Source organism: Anabrus simplex, chromosome 2 (assembly GCF_040414725.1).
Source record: "Anabrus simplex isolate iqAnaSimp1 chromosome 2, ASM4041472v1, whole genome shotgun sequence".
Classification (NCBI taxonomy): Eukaryota; Metazoa; Arthropoda; class Insecta; order Orthoptera; family Tettigoniidae; genus Anabrus; species Anabrus simplex.
Window position 1 is genome coordinate 638,477,137 of NC_090266.1, and position 22,883 is coordinate 638,500,019.

At 38.8% G+C, this 22,883-nt stretch overlaps 1 protein-coding gene across 1 annotated transcript in view; it reads left to right on the forward strand.

Moving 5' to 3' along the window:
- The window catches only part of Nup188 (nuclear pore complex protein Nup188), a 752,879-nt gene that overhangs the window by 350,015 nt on the left and 379,981 nt on the right, over window positions 1-22,883 (forward strand). The window contains exon 12 of the mRNA XM_067139287.2: window positions 22,496-22,629. Within this exon, the coding sequence (XP_066995388.2) occupies window positions 22,496-22,629 (134 nt within the window). The remainder of the gene's footprint in view (window positions 1-22,495; window positions 22,630-22,883) is intronic.

A 22,883-nucleotide genomic window follows, 5' to 3' on the forward strand; every position in this document is an offset into this window, starting at 1 on the left:
CCTTCAGCACGTTGCGTTGCATCAAGGATGCAAAGACTTTTATCAAATAGTTGAACTTTATCCTTACTTTATTTTTGAAATGGGTCTTGGTCTTATTCCATTGAAGATGTCTCGAAAATGGGACGAAACATGTATCGTTATTATAGCTTAATGTAGTCTTAATAATAAAGATGTTTCACAGTATTGTAAAGGTGGAATATTTGACCAGGATTCACAAGTTGCCGAGCTTACTCATTGATTTCATTGTGCCGGTCCACCCCTTCCAGCGCATGGTCTGTCGGAGGTTGTTTTTGTTCCGGGGTCATCCCAAATGTTAAGTCTCATGGCAGATGAAGCTTCTTCTGAAGACCATGTTGGTAGGTATTGTACCTGTCATCTTGTGAGTGGATGTACAATAGGTCAGCAGGAAGAAGGGTGTCCTTTCATCCCACTCCCTCTGGTGTGCTGACACCACCTTCCCCAGATGCTCCTCAGTGGTCTTCACAAACAGCTCTGCCATGCCATCTGACTGTGGGTGGATAGTGGCTGTTCAGGTCTTGTATAAACCGGGACACTGCTGAACTTTATTATTGTTGATTCAACGTCCCTACCCTGGTTGTGCAGCTCCTTCGGGACACCAAAGCAACAGAAGTAGGTCACCAGGGCATCGGCCACTGTTAAATTATTTTTTTTTTTTGAGGATGGTGTAGACCTCAGAAACATGTAGTGATATTTGGCATACGATTTGGGAAATTGTGCTACGATTTTGATGATTATCCTCTTGAAGGGCCCTCCAATGTTGTATTGCTGCATCTAGTCCTTATTTCAATACGGGGCGCTGGTGTTTCACATTTGGCAACATCTTTAAATATCCGTCCTTGGGTGTGCCCAGTAGTAACATTGCAAAATTCAGTGAATTAATCATTTCTAGTAACAAGATTAACAGTAATAGACTGAAAATAGAAAATTAAATTATTTAAGTTATTACGTGAGAACGTTATAACTTTAACTGAACTGGCAGAAAAAGGGCCTATCAAAAAGGTGAAAGGTTAAGTAAGAATCACAGAGGGGTCCTGATCTAACAGTATTAAGCTGTAAAATGATACCAGATCTAATTGAACATTTACTTGCAGAATCTCATAGGAGGAGGAATCCAAAAGGAGGTTATAATTTTGGAACTGTGAGAAGAGGGTACAAGTTTGACTTTTTCCCCGTGGGTTGCATAGTAATGCGTACTGGAGTTGCACTTTGTCTCCTGAATAAACAAAAATATTACGCCTACTTGTACAAAAAATAATTATCAGTTGTAATCCTCCAGTTAATTCTGTTTCGGACTATGGGCCTCTATAGAGCGTTCCAACCTTAAATTGCAGTACAGCATAGATGGAGCGCGCTGTTGCGAAATCGACTCGTGAAGATCACGCTCGAGTGTGACTCAAACAGGGCGTCACAGTTCCACATTTTTCATTTGTAATTTTGTAATTTTACGTTCGTTCATTCATAAATTCATATTTGTAGGATGGTAAAATAAATACAACGTACCTTAATCACTGGCATTGCTCTCAGACATTGGACGTACACCTTCTGTCATTTCTGCAAGGCCTGCTGTTCCCGCTTTGGATGAACCGTGTTCGGGAGATGAACTTGAGGATGATCCGGACGATGAAGAAAGTCGTATTAAAAACTTTCCATCGTCGACATCGTCCTGTAATTCGTCTGCTTTCCACAAATCTCTTTAAGTTTTCTTTACTTCGTTCACGTAATTTGCCCAATTGTCTTACGTTTTATGGCATTAAAATGTAAGTTCAGCATTTGGAACAAAACCATGTTCATTACCCGCGTGGACTAAGGCAAATCACATTCCTCGGCTTTTCGGTGGGCTAAGTCCCGAACTCACCCCTTCAATGGCGGCCTGCCGTGCACTTTTCATTGTCGTATCCTTCCGTTCTTTTGTCACTGTCTGCCCAATATTTACCCACGATTCATCTGTGTAAATTATAGCTTTATTTTGTGCCCTTAAATGTTTTAACTCCCTGAGATATCTGTGCTTCCAATTAATAATTTCATCGGTTTCGATGAAAGCTGCTTTATTAACCCCGTCTTAAAAAACGGTAGCCTATATCATGTAAGAAGCGATACAACGTAGTTTTGGAAAATCGTGGCAAAGAATCTTCTCCATTTACCAGACTCAAAACCATGCTCAATGTCGGTGGTTTGTTAGCAATAAAAGAGAGTGAACCACCCGACGCATTCCACTTCGCACAATTTCATCATATTTAATTTTCCTTGCATTTTTCTGCCGTCCTTCTCTTCTTTGCTCTTTTTTTTTTTTTTGCGGGAGTTCGTAAAGGGCCATGTGTGTGTTCCGTCCTTATAGCATAGATCGTTCTTTCGGAATAACCTGTAGCTTTAGCTGTTTCACTGACTGCGCTGCTCATATTCATTGTCTTTAAAAAAGAATCCAGGACACTCATTACAATATTGCGTTCTTTTCCCCTGAGTTTACCTACGGAACGTTTCCTTTTAATTTGACGATCCATTGTACATCCTTCTGCACTTTTTCTTCGAACTAAGGACCCCTCGCACGTGCACGAGCATGAACTGACAACTACACACAGTACATAAACACAACAAACACAAGCCACTTGTCCTCAAGAACTATACATTTATCACTGATCTTGTCCAGCTCCGTGGCTAAATGGTTAGAGTGCTGGCCTTTGGTCCAGAGGGCCCTGGTTTCGATTCCCGGCTGGGTCGTGGATTTTAACCTTCATTGGTTAATTCCAATTCATTAGAATGCATCATAGGTAGGGCCCCAATCTTATAGACGCGCAGGTCGCCTATGCGGCATCAACTCAAAAGACCTGCACTTGGTCTCTTCGGAGGCCACACGCCATTAAATATTACATATATCACTGATCTTTATTTAATCAATCTTATAATACTGATTAAATGAACACCACTGCACACGGCTGTCAGTATATTTAAAAGCTCAGCCAGCCGAGTCACTCGTGAAACGTAAACAAACGAGACGTTCTCCCTGTCATAAATTAAGAGATAAGGATATAAGGACTTGAGTTATGATTTAAAAATAATTTCGATATCCGAAGACTGTTTGCTTTGCTTTAACCACGCTGTGATTCTTCTGCACTTTTTCTTCGAAATTACATCCCCACGCACGAGCACGAACTCACGAACCACATAAACGAAATACACTTTCCCTCAAGAATTGTACATATGTCACTGATATGTATTTAATCACTATTACACATACTACTGATGAAATTAACACTGCACTGCATGCGACTGTCTGGAAATGTTAAAAGCGCATATTTGGGAGATCACTACCGGTACTTCAGCCAGACAGCCAGCCAGCTGAGTCACGCGCGAAACCAAAATTCAAGGAGATATTCTTCGTGTCACAAATTAAGAACTAAGCAAGATAAGAACTTCGGGATTGTTTTAAAAATAACTTCCATATCTGAAGACCATTTGCCTCGCTTTGACCCCCCCATGTAAATTCAATAGGAAAGACGCTGGCCAGCGACCAACTTTTTCGTGCCTGCACATAAAATTCCCTGAACATGACTAAAAATAAACGCATATAATGCATTTTGTTATCATTTAAATTTAAAAATAAACTTATCTACATCGAGCTGAAATGTTTCTTTACCAGCAGTGAAAAAATTAGGGAAATCATGAATATAAAAATACGAGTTATGACATGATAAGTTCTATGCAATGAAGATTTTGCATTTGGCGAAACTTTCCATTATATTACCATTTTCACTCTAAATTATTTTTTTACATTTTTTTTGTTAACGGCATCAAATGCGCCTTGAAATTCTGTACGTAACACGATATTCACCCATTTTAACCGATAACATTCTGATTTACGGATATTTGGCAAACCCGCTGCATTAGAGTAGGACAGCGCTACCCGCAAAACATGGGAGAAGGAAAGAGACGGAATTATCCCATTACTGCTGTACTGCAATTTAAGGTTGGAACGCTCTATATGTAATTACATAATATTCCAACTAATGTCAATTTATCTTCCAATCCCATTGACTGAAAAATTGTTTATAATTTGTATGTCCGAGAGGAAGTATCATTTGCTATTTGAAAATTTTCATCCAACAGATCCCGAAAATGAAATAAATTGGGGGATTCAGAGTAAATTCCTGCGTTCTCTGCATTGACAAGAAAGTAAGAGCCCCATCAGGTCGAGCAATTCAGACTGACTTTAAGAAGAAGCAATTTAACATTATGGACCATATTGGATGCTTCTTGATGTATCATTCCGAAGGGGGGGGTCCCGCGTGTAATTAGGTGATATCATTGTATCATTTTAGAATAACTATAGTGTATTTTCCATTGTTACAAAATTTGAAAGCGATATCTTAAGTGGTTTTTACAGAATAAATAAATAAGCCGGGCTGAGTGGCTCAGACGGTTAAGGCACTGGCCTTCTAACCCCAACTTGGCAGGTTCGATCCTGGCTCAGTCCGGTGGTATTTGAAGGTGCTCAAATACGACAGCCCCGTGTCGGTCGATTTACTGGCACGTAAAAGAACTCCTTCGGGACTAAATTCTGGCACCTCGGCGTCTCCGAAGACCTTGAAAAGAAGTTAGTGGGATGTAAAGCAAAATAACATTATTTACAGAATAAATTATTTAGTGAAGGTACTCCACAACTATACCGGACAAGCAAATTATTACTCTAGGTTTCACCAGACAGTGAGACAAAGATAGTCCATGCGAAAGTGTTAAACACCAGTTTATATTCATATATACGTAGTGAAGCTGAAAATTGTAGAAGTAGAAGTTTAGTCCATTTTACTGAAAATATAGCAGCGTATGTGCATTTGATGCTTAACATGTTAGCTGCCACATTATATATGGTGGGAACCCCCCCCCATTTAAGTGGGATTTTGAATTAGAAGTGATTTCTCTTCGTTACCTATTTTATTGCGTATGTGTATTGTTAATAAACCATGAAGTGGTAAAAATGTTAATATTCAGGGGTTCACAAGTGCCGTCTCGATTGGGTTAGCACCTGTACTTTTGGTCATTACAAGCACTTAAAATAAAAATGCCAAACTGATGGGGCACTGGCACTTGTTTAGCCTTTTGCAGGAGATATGGCGTGAGATCTTCAAGCCACATTGTTTGTTTACTTTCACTACGGCAAAGTCTATTGTGTGTGAGTGTCTGTGAAAATGAATGATTACTTAGATGCAACCAGGAAGATGGCTGGCTGCAGACCTGAAACCAAAAGTCATAGCTCGCCATCGTTGAGTGCAGTCTGCTGTGCACAGAGTTGCTGCTAAGACTGTCCGTCGACTAGAATTTCTTAGGCCACCGAACATGGTCTCTCAACCTGCCCATTCTCCATCCTTAGTCACATCTCACTACTGAAATACATTGTAATGTCAAATAATTCATTTGAATTCTCAGTTTCACCTTGGTCATTAATTACCACATAAAATCATATGCCAACCCGATCAGGTCGATAAGTAACGTCACACATTGAGTCATTTTGTAAGTGTTCTATGCTGCGTACCCAACCAAAGTTGGCGACAGTGTAACGTCTCTGGATTACAAAAGTCTCTCTTGAGATACCATGGTTAATTTTTTCTACGCTAGAATGAGTCTAGTTAGTATAAGAATTCAATTTCACATCAACTAGCAACCAGCTCTTTTTTGGTCCAATCAGACTGCCATGGCAGCTGACGTATTAAAGCAAGCACTAATAGATTCACGTAACACCATGACACAAAATGTACTTTCAGGAATGACTGCACTAACAGAGAGATTAATATTCATACAAACACTTTAATTTCTGAAGACAGTATACTTAACTTCATTTAAAATCTCAATTTTCTCGGAAGATGATTATTAAAATTCCATCAGCAAGGTTGGGTAAGCCCGTTGTTAACTCTTTACATCTTCCTTCACATGCTGGTAGTTACAAAAATCAGGCTTGTACATCTGGAGATGTTTGAAATGGGTATTCAGGAAACATGGCCTGGTGTGGCGAACAGTGCCTAGTGGAATTGATGTAGTGAGTAGCAGAGAGTTGAGCTGGTATGGCGATTAGTTGAATGTATATTTCAATGACAGCTGACGGTGAATTTATTATTGGTGTGCAAATGGCGTAAGACCTTCGAGAAAACCGGGCGAGTTGGCCGTGCAGTTAGGAGTGTGCAGCTGTGAGCTCGCATCCGGAAGTTAGTTGGTTGGAACCCCACTGTTGACAGCCCTGAAGATGGTTTTCCGTCGTTTCCCATTTTCACACCAGGCAAATGCTGGGGCTGTACCGTAAGGCCACGGCCGCTTCCTTCCCATTCCTAGGCCTTTCCTCTCCCATCGTCGCCATAAGACCTATCTGTGTCATTGCGACGTAAAGCAAAATAGCAACAACAACAATAACAGACCTTCAAGAAAGATCTTGGAGAAAAAGTATTTAAGAATACAATTTTTAAATTTAAAGAAAAAAGATCAAGTTATAAATATTGAAGTTTCAATTAATCTAAGAATAATTTAAATTTCCTGAGGGTGCTAGATTAATAGAGAGAGTTAATAACACTAGTCCATAACCAAAAACTTTTCTTTTGTATGGTGCAGACTAAAACAGGTAGGTTTTATTAATTTCGTAACGCTGAATTCAAAAATTAATTTTGTTTTCCGTATCACATCTGGTTAAATGGTAAATATACAAAATGTGGTTGCGTAAAATGTTCTGTACTTGGTATTGATTTAATTATGCATGTACAATAGAGAGATAAAACATGCAAACTAAATAAGTTAGCAAGCAAAGTAAATGATACATAAATTGAAAGCTTATTCACATTTACTCAGTCGTATTTTTCCGAATCCCATAGAATTTTTGTATTTTTAAAGTTCATAGGTGCTCCTTGGAAGGATTATCACATGCAATCGACCAACAGTAATCGGCCATCATATTTACATCGCAATGTCCCCAATACAGCCATTCTGCACCTTTGAGATCCTGGTGGAACCTTGTACCTTGCTGTTCACTTACGGCTCTTAAATTTCAAGGGCAGTAGTCCAGCTGTGAGGCTAAGAAATATTACAACCGAATTGGTTAAACTTGTCCAACATGTTTCTTACAATTTCTTTGTATAGAGGGTCCTTGATGTTGCAAAGGCATTTTGTCACTATTTCTTTAAATGCGTTCCATGCATCTTCCTCAATATTTTGATATTTGTTTCTGTGAAATTTTTGTCCATCAGTTTTCGAATCTGTGGTCCATCAAATACTTCTGATTCCTGCGTATGATAATGAAAAATTTCATGCATAAATATTTGAAGTATGAACTATTCTTGTCTCATGCTTTAACATACTGTTTCATCATTCCCAATTTGATGTGCAAGGCTGGAAGTAAAATTTTTTCACGGCCAACAAGGCATATTTGGATCCTGGTTGAAGTTGCTCCATTTTAGGCCAATGTATTGTATCCCATTGTTTATACCATGCCCTGCAATCCCATTCGCATAGGAAACAGGGAAATTCTATATAGCCTTTTTGTTGTCCCAGCAGCAATCCAAGACCTTCAGATCACGGCAAATTGGCCATTAATGCTTGTGACACTTAATTCTTTCAGCACCATCTTTAGGGTCTCGCATGTTTCGAATGGCTTTGTGGAATGTGCAAGTGTTCTGGAAGCCAAAATGTTGCTGTTATGAAGCAAAACAGCCTTAAGACTTCCTTTGGAAGAGTTAATAAAAAGGCACCAGATTTAGGACCGTATTATTTCTCTTGCAATTCATGAAGTAGATTTTGAACATCAGTACAAAATGAAAGTTGATCTTTTTTTGTATGATATTTATGAAATTCTTTCTCATTTCTGTACCAGGAAAATATAACCCTGGATGGAGACACTTTTTTTCTTCGTAGTATTGAGCCAAGTAATTCACTCTCTTATTTGGTTAACTCTAAATCCATCGTCAAATCATTCATTCGGATTGTGTAAATTTATATGTTGGCGTGTCATATTGATAAGGCTCGAAATCCATTTCTTGAGCGTCTGATTGCAATGAATTGCTTTCATTTTCATCACTCAAGTTAACATGTGGAGGTACTGATAAGTCAGGTCCATGAGAAACGGGCCGAATGGCTGACAATAGGTTTAGTTATTTACTTATTTCTTATTTTTTCTTATTGTCACCGAAAACGTTGGTCATTCAAACATAAGTCGTCGTCCTGATTTTTGTGCTCTCAGCACTTCATGGGATTTGCAGACAGCATTTGACACAGGTATTGCATGTAACATGATGAACGAAAGATTTGTGTTGATCTAAAACTTTCAACTGGTAGTAAGAAAAACCCTGTTTCTTCATAAATGACACTATTTGGTGCACCTTGGAATAGAACACACAAATTTCACAAATGTAGCAAGACTTTGGAGGACTTCCTTTACACTGCCTTCTTTGCACCCCCTGATACACTAGCCATGGTGGCCTTAAAATACTAATATAAAAGTTTCGTGAATAACGTTCTATTGAAACACAAATGGTATATTCACATTAATGCACACACACATGCGGATACAAATGAAAATGTCGCACTAAATGCGTACTTGTTGGGGTGAGTCTCAAGCTCAACTGATGATATCAAGCTAGTTTTTCTTGAAAAGGAATGACAGCCCAACATAAACATTCGATAAGGACGGAGGTTTTAAACACTTCTGTTTATACAAGTGGTCTGTGATAGAAACTCTATTGTCTTACCTGCAATACAACTTCCCTCGCCCTGTTAATATTGCGAATTTCTAGAAAACAGAACTTAGAACTTAGGCTCTCGTTACATGTCGATCAGCCATTTTCACACATGGAAATGATCACGTGTTTTTCCTTCTTTTATTCATAATATACTGTTATTCGAAAGGAAGTTGCGCAAGAATCTCTCGCATAGTTACATCTTATGAATGCAGATACTACAAACCAGAATTGCTTCAAAACTAGGTATGGTAAAAAAAGACAATCTTTTTGTACTCAGTCCATCGATTTCCATTGTGTTTTCTATTATACAGCAAAATCATGTTGGTTAGTGTAATTAGTGGAGAAAACACTCGAGAATAGTAAGGCAAAATGTGCAGAGGCATGGATTTCCAACCCAAGCGGGCGATCTGAATATATGTACTACGATATATTTGCGTGACGCGCAAACTTCTTGGATGTTGGGCTATGCTGAGCAATATCCTTTCATGTTGGCCGCTGTCGCGATTTGACGTCCTGCAGTATCTGTTCCTCCGTTGTGTTCTGCAGGCCGCTCCCTTCTTGGAACAGGGCCATCATAGCCTTCTACTTCCATAGCTCTCACAGCTGGGACATCTGCTGTACCGGCCTACTTCTCACTAGGAACCCTCACAAGTGCGAGGTCGCAGGTGCGATGTCTAGTATGTGGCATTTGAATGTGCTGTACTAACAGTTGAGACAGGAAACAATATCAGCTGCTAATGAAGCACCATGTGCATAGGAGGCTGATAGCACACGAGTGTCCAGGTGGTGCAGAGATCAACCTTCTATGGAATATATGTGTTACACTTCATAAAATGGACTTAATCGAGCAAATTAATATTCATTCTTCTCATATGTAAGAATCATCTGTGCTCATATAATCATCATCAGTTATGCTACTTGGCTTCTTGCCTCCCCTATCTTTCACTATTTTTACAATATATCACAATTGAAATGGATTATTAATTATATCCAATAAAATTGCCATTAAAAAATATGTGTATCTTGATATGGCAAATTGTTGGTTTTATTGTTCTGGAGGATCATTCTGTACATTATCATAGCGTTTGTTTTTCAAGAATCGCAACATGTTTCCTTATTTTACATTAGTTCTTATTAACTTTGCTTAGGGCAAGTTTTGTTAACACAGGATTGATATTTTATTTCGTAGCATAAGATGGGAAAGATAAGTTTCTCACTTGACAGCACAAATCTGCTTCTATTCAAGTTAAAATTACTATGTTAACCATCATCGTACTTTATATCAATTCATTTTAATGTAAATAATCATTGGGTGTGTCTAACAGGCTGATAAGATTCTCAAATGTGACCAAATATATTTATAAATGACCTAATGTGCAATTTATTCCAAGTATCTTACGTAGGGAAAATCATTTTTATTTCAATTATATTTATCACACAATATGATAGTAATTATCCATGTTAATCTCCGTTATGCCATCATTATTTGTGAAAAATTGGATTTTAAAATAGTAATATTAAGTTAAAATATCCATGTCCATAGCTAATTATTCTTATACGAATTCCTTTTTGATGATCTCGACCTACAATGACATTCCATAAATATATGTATAACCACGTCACTACTAATCTGGGATATGGATTCTCAGACAATATACTGCTACTGTATGAGAAACATATATGATCCTGCTGTGCATCAATATTCCTTTCCTTACTTTCAAATAAATCTCATGTTTCGTCAGAGGTTCTAACTTGAGTTAAAAGAATTATGTTAAGTGTCGTTCTAATCGTGACTTTAAGATTTTTGAAATTCTGATTATTTGAAGTTTTCTCCAGATACTTTTAGGGGCATCATAAGTCCCATTTTAACCTTTCGTAGGCAACGGGCATTTATGGCCGTAGGCGGCAAAGAAAAAAATTAAAAATGCATGCAAAATTGTGGGAAATTTACTAAAAACCATGAAAATATGCCTAAATGTACCACATACCTTGTTTAGGAACGGGAATCCAAATTTGAAGCGGCTTGAAGGCAAAATAAAAACGTAAAATCATTTTTTCATTGCAAGAACGGCAGAAGGCACTGTTCATATATCTTCATTTCTACTCATTACACTGGTTTAGGTAAGCAAATTATACCATAGAAACACCAGCTTCATCACTCACATCCTTTTATTACAAGCTGTTATCCACAACTGCCAATCACACACACCAGGCAGTTCAAAGAACAACGCAAAACCAAGATAATCCACTTGACTCAATTATCTGAGTTACCAACACATAACTTTAATGTTGTTTTCCTTATAACTAATACAAGATATATATACACATCATTTTATTTTTATGTGAAAATTATAATATTCCAACAGGCACACTGTACTGCACTTTCTATCAGAAAATAGTCATAGCACTTGAACTTACGCTGTACACAAAGAATACTCTGAATTTGTAAGTGTCAACCTCAAAACTCATGTTGAGTGTCATATACTTGAAGCACTTGTCTGGATTCCGTTCAGGCTTTGAAGTGCAAGTTTTGGAAAAATATACAGTGCACTTGCATTGACCTTGAGCCCTACATACAACACAAGTGAGGGACTTCACACCGCTTCAGTCTATGAAATGTGGTATTCCTTCCAGTCTCTAATAGGAGGGACCACCTGAAGTTCGCTTTGTGCTGGCAGGAAGTGACTTGCAGAAACTTACCCCTTCCTCTACTAGGGACTCCACCAAAACCCTCCTGAACTTCTTATGACTCATGGGGGGTTTTACCACCTGGGTTTTGCACCATAGTTTATAGCAAGAATGAATTGACTATACATACTTCAAGTAGCCAAAAGAATATATTTCTATACCACATATGTGACCGTCTCATGAATTGATATGCTGCAATATAGTGCTTTTAGTGTAGTCTAGTACTACATCAGGCTTGGAGACAGGTGGCTGGTTGGGATATTTAGAGGCAACTTCCGTGACTGCAATTTCGTCACCCTTGTGACAGGTACGCGCTTATCTTTCCATGCAAGGGCCAGCATTTCATTTTTCCGGCAGCTGTTCCCCCCCCCCCCCCTCCTTTTTCATTTTCTTTACATTGCCAGATTTGTGCTTATCTGGCATGCCTCTTTGGGAGGGCATAACAGTACCAGTTGTGACCATACCCATTCCTAGTAGTTCGTTAGCTAGCTCTGGTGAGGTGTAATAACGGTCAGTATAGATATGGTAACCTGAGGGTGGAATATTGACATTTTTTATGAGGGATGAGCAGACTTTTCACAACCTGAGTTGTCTTCAAAAGACCTATGTTTTCAGGGTCAGATTTTCTCACATAAGGAATGAAATTATATAGGTAACCGTTGGTACTGTTAGAAAGAGCAAAAACTTTCAACCCGAATTTCATAGGTTTGTCCGGGTTATGAATCTTGAATGAAACTCTTCCTTTGAAACTAATTGTACTTTCATCCACAGAAACATCAAGGCCTGGTTGATAAAATAACATACATTTTTTTCCTAATTTTCCCTCGAACACCCTTTTTTGGAGGCATATTTCCTTCCCCATGAGCAAAATGCAGATTCCAGAAAATAAGTAAAAACTCATTCCGGGAGAAAACATGACAATAAAATTGCATTTTGTTAACCCAGGCCGTTGAAAAAATAGTCTTTGACATCTGTCATTGGGTCAAGCCCCATGTTGATGTTGGCACCGATAAATGCCTTTCTGTCACGCAGTGTTGGGTGATGCCAATTTCTCATTAGTTTTTTTTTTTTTTTTTTCTTTTTTTTTTTTTTTTTTGCTCGGTGTGCCAGTATTTTCCTTTTGTCCCCATGTAATTTAGTTTTACTGAGGATATCATCAAATATTTTGTCATTAAAAAAAAGATGAAATGGCTAAAATAGCAAAGACATATGATTGGATAATAGAACAAGGACAAAGAAGCTAATAAAGTATAAAATAATAAATAATGTCACGAGGGTTGTAATTACCTTGATGATTACAATAAATTGGTAATTACTACACAAGTAACAATATTTACAATTGGAATAATAGGGTATCTAATCCTAGTTTATAACCCAACTTTCAAAGCTTCATATATCATTCCCAAGTTCCACAAAAATTCAAAATTCTACCTTAAAAAATCTACTTTTAAACTTGCAAAAAACTATTAAATTTTCTTAAATTTATGATTCAGAGGGTAGTTTAGTGTGAACCACAGGTGCCAACTATTACGGATTGTCCGTAATGATTACGGATTTCACTTCTCGATTACGGCATTACGGTCGAAGGGGAAATTATTACGGAAAAGCAACCTTGCCACGATAAAAATTAATTTCTGCGAAAAAAAGGAAAGAAGTAAAAAATGTTCAATCTCTTAGAGCATTACTGGTCAACCCTCCTCGTTTCAGTGTTTGTACGTTGGCTACTAAACATATTTGGCAGTTATTTGGTCGTCACTTCCTTTTGTTTCCCACGAGCGTTGTGAAATCACGGCCAGCTACATAGATATACGCTTCTCTCTTAGCTAGAATGACGCGCCAATGACGTATCAAGTCTGCCGTGAGGTAGGCTCTACTCTACTCCTTGCTACTCGCTACTCCTTGCTCTGCTGTTCTCCAGTGCGCGCTTTCGGCTCTCTGTCATGTGCGTAGAAAGAGTAGTATATTTAGTGCATTTCAATTCTAATTATCTTAGACGTTGATTCGAAAAGTAGTGATTGGTTCTGTGAAATGAAGCGGAGCAATTGTCAAATTGCATCTTCTTCCAAGAAGACAGCAGTGTTACAGAAATATCGAGACGGTTACACGAAGGAATGGCCATGCTTACTTGCCTCACATGTTACTGAAAACCACGTGTTCTGCAGTGTGTGTTCGTGTGGTTTCTCTGTGGCTCACGGTGGACGAGATGATTGCAGAAGACACATAGAATCCAAGAAACATCACACATACGGTGAATCAAAATTATGAAACCAGTCTGTTTCATCATTCTTCGTAAAAAGTAATGAAACTGCGGTGACAAATGCCGAATTATTGTTCACATCATTTCTTTTGGAGCATAATATTGCGTTATCAATTTCGGACCACGCTGGAAATTTGTTTAGATCAATGTTCCCCGACTCTAAAATATCTCAGAAATATGGTTATGCAAGAACTAAAACCTCTGCTTTAGTTCAATACACGGCATCTGAGGCAAAAAAGGAAATAAGTGAACTTTTGCAAATAACGCCTTTTTCCTTGGCTACTGATGGTAGTACGGATTCAAATGCAGTTAAACTTTATCCTATAGTTGTCTCTTTCTTTAATGCTCAGAGAGGTCAAATATCAACTCTTCTATTGTCATTGTTAGAGAGTACCGACAATACCGGTGAGGGAATTTTCTCTGTTATTAATAGTGAATTGTCTTCTCTAGCCATTCCATGGGAAAATTGCATTCCTTTTTCATCTAACAATGCATACACAATGATAGGGGCAAATGAAGGCTGCGCGAGTTAAAAATGGGATTACTGATAACCCACTTCAAAGGTTGGCACCTCTGGTGTGAACTATCAAAAGGTATCAAAGTGTGATGGTAATATTTGCCCTTGATCAATATTATGAATGGGAATAATATTTGTTCGCCCAGAGTCGCTATTACATCCGTCCAGTCATCTGCTCTGTCGCTATCTGTGTCAGCGTCACGTGTGTCATTGTTGCATGAGCTGGAGAAAGAATTTTCGTCCTCAGACTCACATACACTAAAATCAGACACTTCTTCGACCATACCATCCAATATTGACACTATGTCATTCGCAATGCCATTTTACCATAAAACCGCAAAAATATGTAAGCAGTACACACACGAGAAAACTTGCGTCACGCAACGTATGTATTACATAACTCTGACAAACAGGAGAATAAACTCTGCAGGATACTGCCGGGATTTCCCCTCACTGGAAGAGTTGAGAGAACAGCTCCTGCCATCTCAGCATATTTGGGTACCTCCTCGGTTAATAAACCTGCGATTTTCGAACGGAACATATATATGTTTCCGACCGGAGCGTAAGAAAAGTCTACCATATATATGTTTCTGCCCGCAATGAGTTAAGTGTGTTTATACGTGCAATGTTACAATGATAATACGTTTATTTACGATTGCCTGTTCTCATATTTGGCTGGAAATGACGCTCACAAGCGTCAAAACTAGTTCCAAGTAAATGTTATATAACTTGTTTAGTTTTAATATTAGTATTGATAAGGTGGATTTGTAACTTTATCTATTATTCCGGAATGATATTTATCATTTGGTCATCCTCTAGAGCTCAGGATTCTGGTCATTCTTTGTGGCCGGCATTGTTGATGTCATCGTGGTTCAGGGGTCATCTCAGCCATGTCGGTCCAGTTCGGAATCATCCGGATTGTAGACTCTCAGTATTCTTAGTAAGCCATGGTTTCCTTCAAAAACTTGAGTGAGAATACAGAATACAATGATAAGATCAGCTTGACATTACAACAGTTTCAAAGCCTTCTAACTTGAATTATATAATTGGGTTCTGCTTAATATAACTTTGTATAATGGCAGTGTTTCTGTTAGATCTCCAATTTGTCTGCAGTGTGCTTCATATTTGCTAAGTTTGAGTAAAATTGCAATTCTCTTCTATTCTTCAGCATTTTAAGGAACACCGTAATATCAATTAGCAGGCAGTGTGCAGAGAAGCAGAATCCACGAATACTGGCGATGCTGGCAGTTGGCGAAAAAGCATGGCTCATATAATAAATTTGTACGCTCAGAATATTGTCAGTGCCTATAGAACCATTGTTTATTTAATGCTGAGCCCAAACGGACTTATGGTTTTATAGGAGGGAAGTGCCAGCCGGGAAATCATTCAGGGGGGGATCATTGTACTGTGTTGTAATGCACATGGAAGCGAGACACTTCTTCCCCTCGTCATAGGGAAGTTCAATAAGCCACGTTGTTTTAAGGGCGTCAGGCACTTTCCATTTGTTAAGAATGAAGCCATGTTTTCCAGTGTTGACTTAGTTAAATGTAACAAAGGCTTTTCAGTCTGTCAAACACACAGCAAATACAATGTAAATTAAAACAGTATAAACATACCTGTATACAGCCTTTGTTACATTTACAGGCACTTTCCATGCAAGTACAGGACATCTAAAATGCATACAGTACAGTAATCCAATGAATAAATAACTTTCACAAGGGAGCTAGCATAATTTGTCCTCATCTTTGAATCATGCTCTTTTTTTCTTTCAACGGGTGAGGTTATGTTTCCCAGTGATTTATTCAAGTGCATTATTTGAATAATATAAATGCACCTTGTTGGATACAATTCGGGAATAGATTTTTCCAACGCATTTGAAAGGTTTAAACTGTGAATCAAGGTGATTGCATGCATTAATGCATCTTAGAATACTTTGTGATGGGGCAAGGGTTTGCATTTTCTGAACTACGAGATAAGTACCATGGCGGAAAATCGTACAAGGATAGGCGAGTCACCGCATTGTGTTCAAATGCAGACGGAAGCGAGAGACTTTCTCCCCATGTCATAGGAAAGTTCGATAAACCACGTTTTAAGGGCATCGAGTACTTTCCGTGCAAGTACAGAACATCTAAAATGCATTCAGTTCAGTAATCCAATGAATAAAGGACTTACTCAGGTGAGCCAGCTTAGATTTCTCCTAGTCTTTGAATCATGCTTTTGTTTTCTTTCGTTGCGTGAGGTTATGTTTTAGTGAGTTATCCAAGTGAATACTGTATTGTGAATTTGAATATTGTAAATGCACCGTGTTGGATACATTTTGGAAATCGGTTTTTTTTTCCCTAGTTTAAACTTTGAATCAAAGTTAATTGCATGCAGTACAGGTCTTAAAATATTTTTTTATGCGGGAAGGGTTGGCATTTCTGAATTAAGAGTTGGCGGTTGATTCAAAATCGCGTAATTCAAAGTCCGATTTTTGCGTCCCAATGACTTTGAATTAACAAGGTTTTATTGTAGTTGTTTATCGTCTCTAGTGTGGTATAGTGAATATGATTTCTTGAAATCATGGCCTCGTCGTTGCTCTTCAAGTTCGCCGCTGCGAGTCAGTTTATGTGGCGTATTTTATTACTTAACGCGTATTTGTTAAATCTTACAATATCTTCTTGTGCTGTAGGCTTATATGTGACCTGTAAACAGCTTTTCTTTCTTATTCCCTTCACTGTTTCTGAGAATTTAACGTGATTTTACTACTTCTTCAGAATACATCCATGTACTTGAGTTTGGCTTTCATTTGTCTTTTTAAACAGTGTCGTCCTTAACAATTCAGATGTCTATTTTGTCTTGGTCACTGCCGCCGCGATTTTATTCATTCTGACTTTGCATTACTCTCAATCCTTGATATCTTATGTAATTTATTCATTGTTTTTAACTTCATCACTAGTAATCACGTCCGCCTTAATTCATTTGAGCTTAATTGCTCGAATAGTGGAATGGCACAGAATGCATAGATAATCATGTTGATATAATGTGGTGATGAGAACTGATGGAAAGTGATTGCATGGAACCGAATGCGAACCACTCTGCCGCGCAGTTTGTTGTGAAACTGGCTATCCTTTATGGTGTAGCTACAGATGATACGATAGTATGTTTTGAAGGCACAAATAAACAGACATCCAGAGGTTGAATTTGTCCCATGGTTTCAGGTGGTATGAATTGCAATGTCACACACTTCCCACAAGTGGTTTTCTCTAATACAGTATGATTTTTTTAGGCAGATCAGGAGTCAAGCAATTGCGAGTAATTTTCATCAGCTATGAGCCAAACGTGGTTTTCATACCATAGCTGTAGTTCTGGTAAGCCCATTTTCCCACTTTTCCTTGGTCTGCCATAAACCTTCCCTAATATCCTTGTTAGGTCCATGATACACGCTAAATCGTTGGAGGCAGACAACCTGCAACTTCCCAGCCAATTTGCCCTCCAAACTAACAATAGGCATACAGTAATTGTATACGCATGCGTTAGGGCACCGATGTTCGTTGCTCGTGCTATAACTCTCTTGGTACCTCGGGTAACCGCCAGGGTGCCTTTCATATGCATTTCCTCATCAAATACTGATTAGTAGATGTTGAAAACGAATTCTGCACTAAACGATTGGATAAGGTTGTTTACCTCCTCTGTACATGCTCGATTCAATTCTGCTGTTTGCTGTGCATCATCAAGTTGCTGCTTTGTTTCTTATTTTCTTCTTGAGTTGTCCAATGCTATAGCTCCATTTGATGTTGTGCAACCATCCACTACATCACCTGAGGTCACTGTAACCTATGTCCTGCACAATTTGATGCCCATAACGTATTAACTTTACAGTATTATAAAGGTGGAATTATCAATTTTAAATTTTCACAACTTAATATTTTGACAATACGGGCTCAAATATGAAATTTATAACGTGTAACATAACGTATTAGGTCACTATTATGCACATCCTGTAACTTGCCTCGAGCGTCCTTGAATTGCGCAAACAAAAATATTTTTAACAGGTTTGCCTTGTCCTCCCTTGAAGTACCTTAATTTTCTTATACACTACACGGTCATATTTCTGCAGACTTATTTGAAATCTGTTAGTAATTATTTTTTTACTATGTTGTGGTTGGTCATTCATGTATTTAATTATGTTTTGTACCCGCTTACTGGACAATGATTGTTCTTCACTATGCTTCACTGGAGCCAGGAGTGTGGTTCCAACATGGACGATGAGCCACATGCCCGGACATCTATTTCTATATCACATTCACCCATATCGTCACCAGTGCAATCCACATGTGCATTGTTCACATTGTTGAAAGTATTACAAACCATTATTCTCGTCATTATTCCGTATTGAAAAAAGCTAATCACAAAGTTTACACAAGGAGTAGGTGGTATTAAAAATTGCTCCTTGTGTAAACTTTGTGATTGTTGAAAGTATTCGACATTACAAATTCCACTGACTCATCTTGCAAAAAACGTTAATACATCATCTACCACTTTTCACTCTGCGAAATGTTTTGTGGTCCTTTCTGATCGAATGTTATCGTCCGCAACTTTTTCTGTAGATATAAGGCAATGTTTGCTTTGTTTGTGGTTGCTGTTGCACTGGTTTTTATCAATACTACAAGTAGTATAGCACTGTTATGATATACGTGTCAACTCTGCCGTTTAACTGCGCCTCATAGCCTCACGATCTATTTTCTTTTGGATACCTACTGATCTGCCCCTTCTTGCCATTAGCAGCCAATACTGCGCATGTGGGGTAGAGATAGTCCGTCGAACGCATTCTATACCATTGGCCATTCATGACCTCACACTCATGAGGGTTCCTTGTCAGTCTTCTGACAGTGTGTGCAGTTCTCAGGGTATGGTCTCCTACAGGGTATCTGCGTTGCAGTGTTACCTTTGGTCAGCAACGTCACATCGAGAATATGTAATCATGCATGTGCTAGTCGTGTAAAGTTCAAGTTCGGTAGCTGTTAGCCAGTGTTCCGCTATTCGTTTCCTTGAGTATAGGTAGCCTGCTGTATATGTTCCTATAAGAAGCCACTCAACACCTTGAGAGTCAGCTGTTCTACCTCTGCAGCAAATTCCTGCAGTGATTCACCCACGTGCTTTCTTCAATTGGATTCGGTAGGTGGCTGCTGGCTGGTGGTCACCACAGCATGTCTCAAGTGTCCTCACAATCATGTTGTCATGGCTCCCAGCCAAACTGTGGGGCCATTTTATTTCCCTGTAGATCACTCGTCTCTTTCTTCAAGTCTCAAACGTGGGATTCCACATCCTGAGGTATTGCCTGGAGCTGTTTATTGACTGTTGAACATTTCATTAATTTCTTGCCTCAAATCTTGAACACTGGACTCTGCAGTTTGAGGTATTGCCTTGAAATGTTTTTCTACCATTTCACATACGTTTTGCATAATGTAACTTTTTAATCTTGCTTCAGGAGCATGTACCTGTCGGTTACAAATCGCCACAGTATTTGCTGATGCACAGGACCCTGCTCTCCTACAATTGTGTGATCTTTATATAAGCCTGCAGAAAATTCTTGTAGTTTACACTTCCGGATCATTCCCAGTGGCTGCTCTAGTGTTAATTGGATTCCACCTTCTTCTGGGAGCTTCCTCATTGTGAGCTTCAACAATTCGCTGGCGTTACTGTTTTGTTTGCTTCTGGCCTACACACATTATCGCTGCGGACCAATGTTGTTGACTTCTGCTGACTCCCACACTCGTGGCCTTCATCACAATATTGTTTAGAGTGAATGTCTTGTAGCTGTTTTCCAATTGATACCCAATTTACCTATATGATACAATTGAAGGACTAAAGTAAGATGGTTTGGACATTTAAAGAGAATGGAGGAGTAAAGAATACCAAAACAGTTGGGGATGATGTTTGAGGGAAAGAGAGCGAGAGGGTGACCTAGGACAAGGTAGATGGATTCATTAAAGAGGAGTGCAAGAGGAAGAAATCTGGACTGGGACAAAATGATGGAAGAGAAATGGTGGAAGGAGAGAGGAAGTGAAGAAGTGCCATAAATGTCCGAACTCTGTAGGAGCTGGTTAAGGGGAAAGGGGAGCAAGAAAGACCCAGTTTCCGAATACATGTATGTCATGTGTTGTTCTGCCTCTCGTAAAAGTCAGTTGCATTGTATTGTTCCTACAGTGATTATTTCTTTTCTTTTTTAGAATAGGGTTTTTTTTTTTTTTTTTTTGCTCCACGTCGCACCGACACAGATATGTCTTATGGCGATGATGGGACAGGAAAGGGCTAGGACTGAGAAGGAAGCGGCCGTGGCCTTAATTAGGGTACAGCCCCAGCATTTGCCTGGTGTGAAAATGGGAAACCACGGAAAACCATCTTCAGGGCTGCTGACAGTGGGGTTCGAACCTACTATCACCCGAATACTGGATACTAGCCGCACTTAAGCGACTGCAGCTATCGAGCTCGGTGAATAGGGTTTTCAAGTACCAGCACTGTCCGAGGATACATTAGACTTTCCATTTCCATAGCTGCTTTTCCTGGTATACCCTCTGGGTGTGAGCTACATATACTGCTGAGTGACTGTATTATCTGTGAGTGTAGGCATAACTCTACAGGCTAGGAGTGGGAAAGAAGCGGACCTAGCCTTGTGAGAGATACAGTCCGACGTTTGCTTGGTGTTGAAAAATGAGGGGCCCATTGAAAACCATTTCAAAGATGGTTGATGGGGAATTCAAATCCAAAAGAAATCCAAATCTGACATTCTCACTCGTTTAAAAATGATTAGAGGTGGACCGAATTCACGTGCAGCATTTCCAGCTTGCACAGTTTTTCACTTCACTGAATGGGAACTTTGCCATTGTTTGCATACTTGTGTTGGCCATAGAATATGCAACGTGTCTTATTCGGTTAACGTTCAGACCGATCCCTATTTCCTACGTTTTTACTATGAAGTTAACTAACTTAATCTCCAGTCCACTCGTAAGGGCAAACGGTCTACCCATTTTTCCAATAGTCATATTGTCTTTGAGTACTCCACGGAACGGTGAAATGTTTAGCTGCCTTGTATATAGACAACTTTTCCTCCTAAACCTTCTGAAGCACTCCCCGAAGGTCAACTGATGAATAGGCTCGTCGTCTTTTGTGCACAAGACCCGTTTTTTTTTTGAGCTTGTTGCTGTCTTCCTTCTTCACACATTTGCTTAACGCTGGAGCCATTATGTCTGAAATGGACACAAAACGTTAGAGTCGTAGTCATTCTCCTAAGCAGTTATTTCATTAATAACGCACTTAAATCCAACTCTGACTACTGATATTATAAGTGTGTTCCTTAGAGAATATAAGTGCGTATACTTGTCTGAATAATTACTTGACCAACTTACCTTAATAGAGTTTTACTACAGGAACAAACCAACAAGTAGCGTGTTTCCATCCACACAACATACAATCAACTGCCTGTCTTCACCCAGCAGCAATTCCCACTCAAAATATTTTTCCCCTGTAAAGGCACTCCTGATATGTATTGAGGATTGGTCGAACTCAATGTAGAACGCCTACCTTACTTCTGGATCAATAATATGTCGCGTATCACAAAATAAAGTATATCACGAAATAAGGTAGGTTTACCTTATATGAAAGAAAAATGAGTTTTATATGGGGCAAAAATTTTTGTTTATTTCAAATCTCGCATAGTATGGCTTGGGTGTTTTGAGCTTGTAGATCATCTGCAAGGTCTGTTGTGTAATATATGAAGAAAGGTGATTCGGTACAGCTAAACTGTATAAAATGTTGATGTTCTGAAATTCATAAAAAATAAAAAAATAAAGTAGATAAGCTCTGATGAGCCATATAAATTCATACTGGGAAGTTGGCCATTTGGTTAGAGGTGTTCAGCTGTGACCTAGCATCTGGGAGATAATGGGTTCGAATCACACTGTCGGCAGCCCTGAAGATGTTTTTCCGTGGTTTCCCATTTTAACACCAGGTAAATGCTGGGGCTGTACCTTAAGGCCACGGCCGCTTCCTTCCCACTCCTAGGCCTTTCCTATCCTGTCGTCATAAGACCTACTGTATCTGTGTCGGTGCAACATAAAGCAGATGGTATAAGTTGACAAGACTAATTTTGTTTCATCCATTACCTTTTCTGATAATTAGTGCACTGACTCGAGAGCTTCAGTTGAATATCCACTTTTCATAAAGTAGATTTTCAGACATTAGAACAGTTTTCTTTCAAACTTTCAGACTGATATCTACCATTTTATTCATATTTTTGAAGCTGAATATATTTTTTTCTTTCAACAGGAGAGTCAGCTATCCAGTTTAACATGGAGAAAAGATTGCATTGGTTCTCCAAGAGACATACGATGCTGGTTTTCATTATACGACTTGCAATGTCTGTTCTCAACAGAACATTCCTTCTTCGACAATTGGTTCAGGTTTGTATTAATTACTACTTCCTCGGTGGGATGTGGTGGGCGTATACTACTAATGGTATAAAACTTACTATTGTTGAAAGGGCATGGCATAAATAAAAACTTATCAGGTTCCTCTATATGAAAAAAATAGTATGTCCTTTTCTGCTTCTATTGAGGGCTCGCAGTTTACACTTATTTATAATGTGAATATCATTTGACAAGTGACACCACAGTCGCACCTGGCAGATTCATTTACTTCTACACAGTATCCCTGC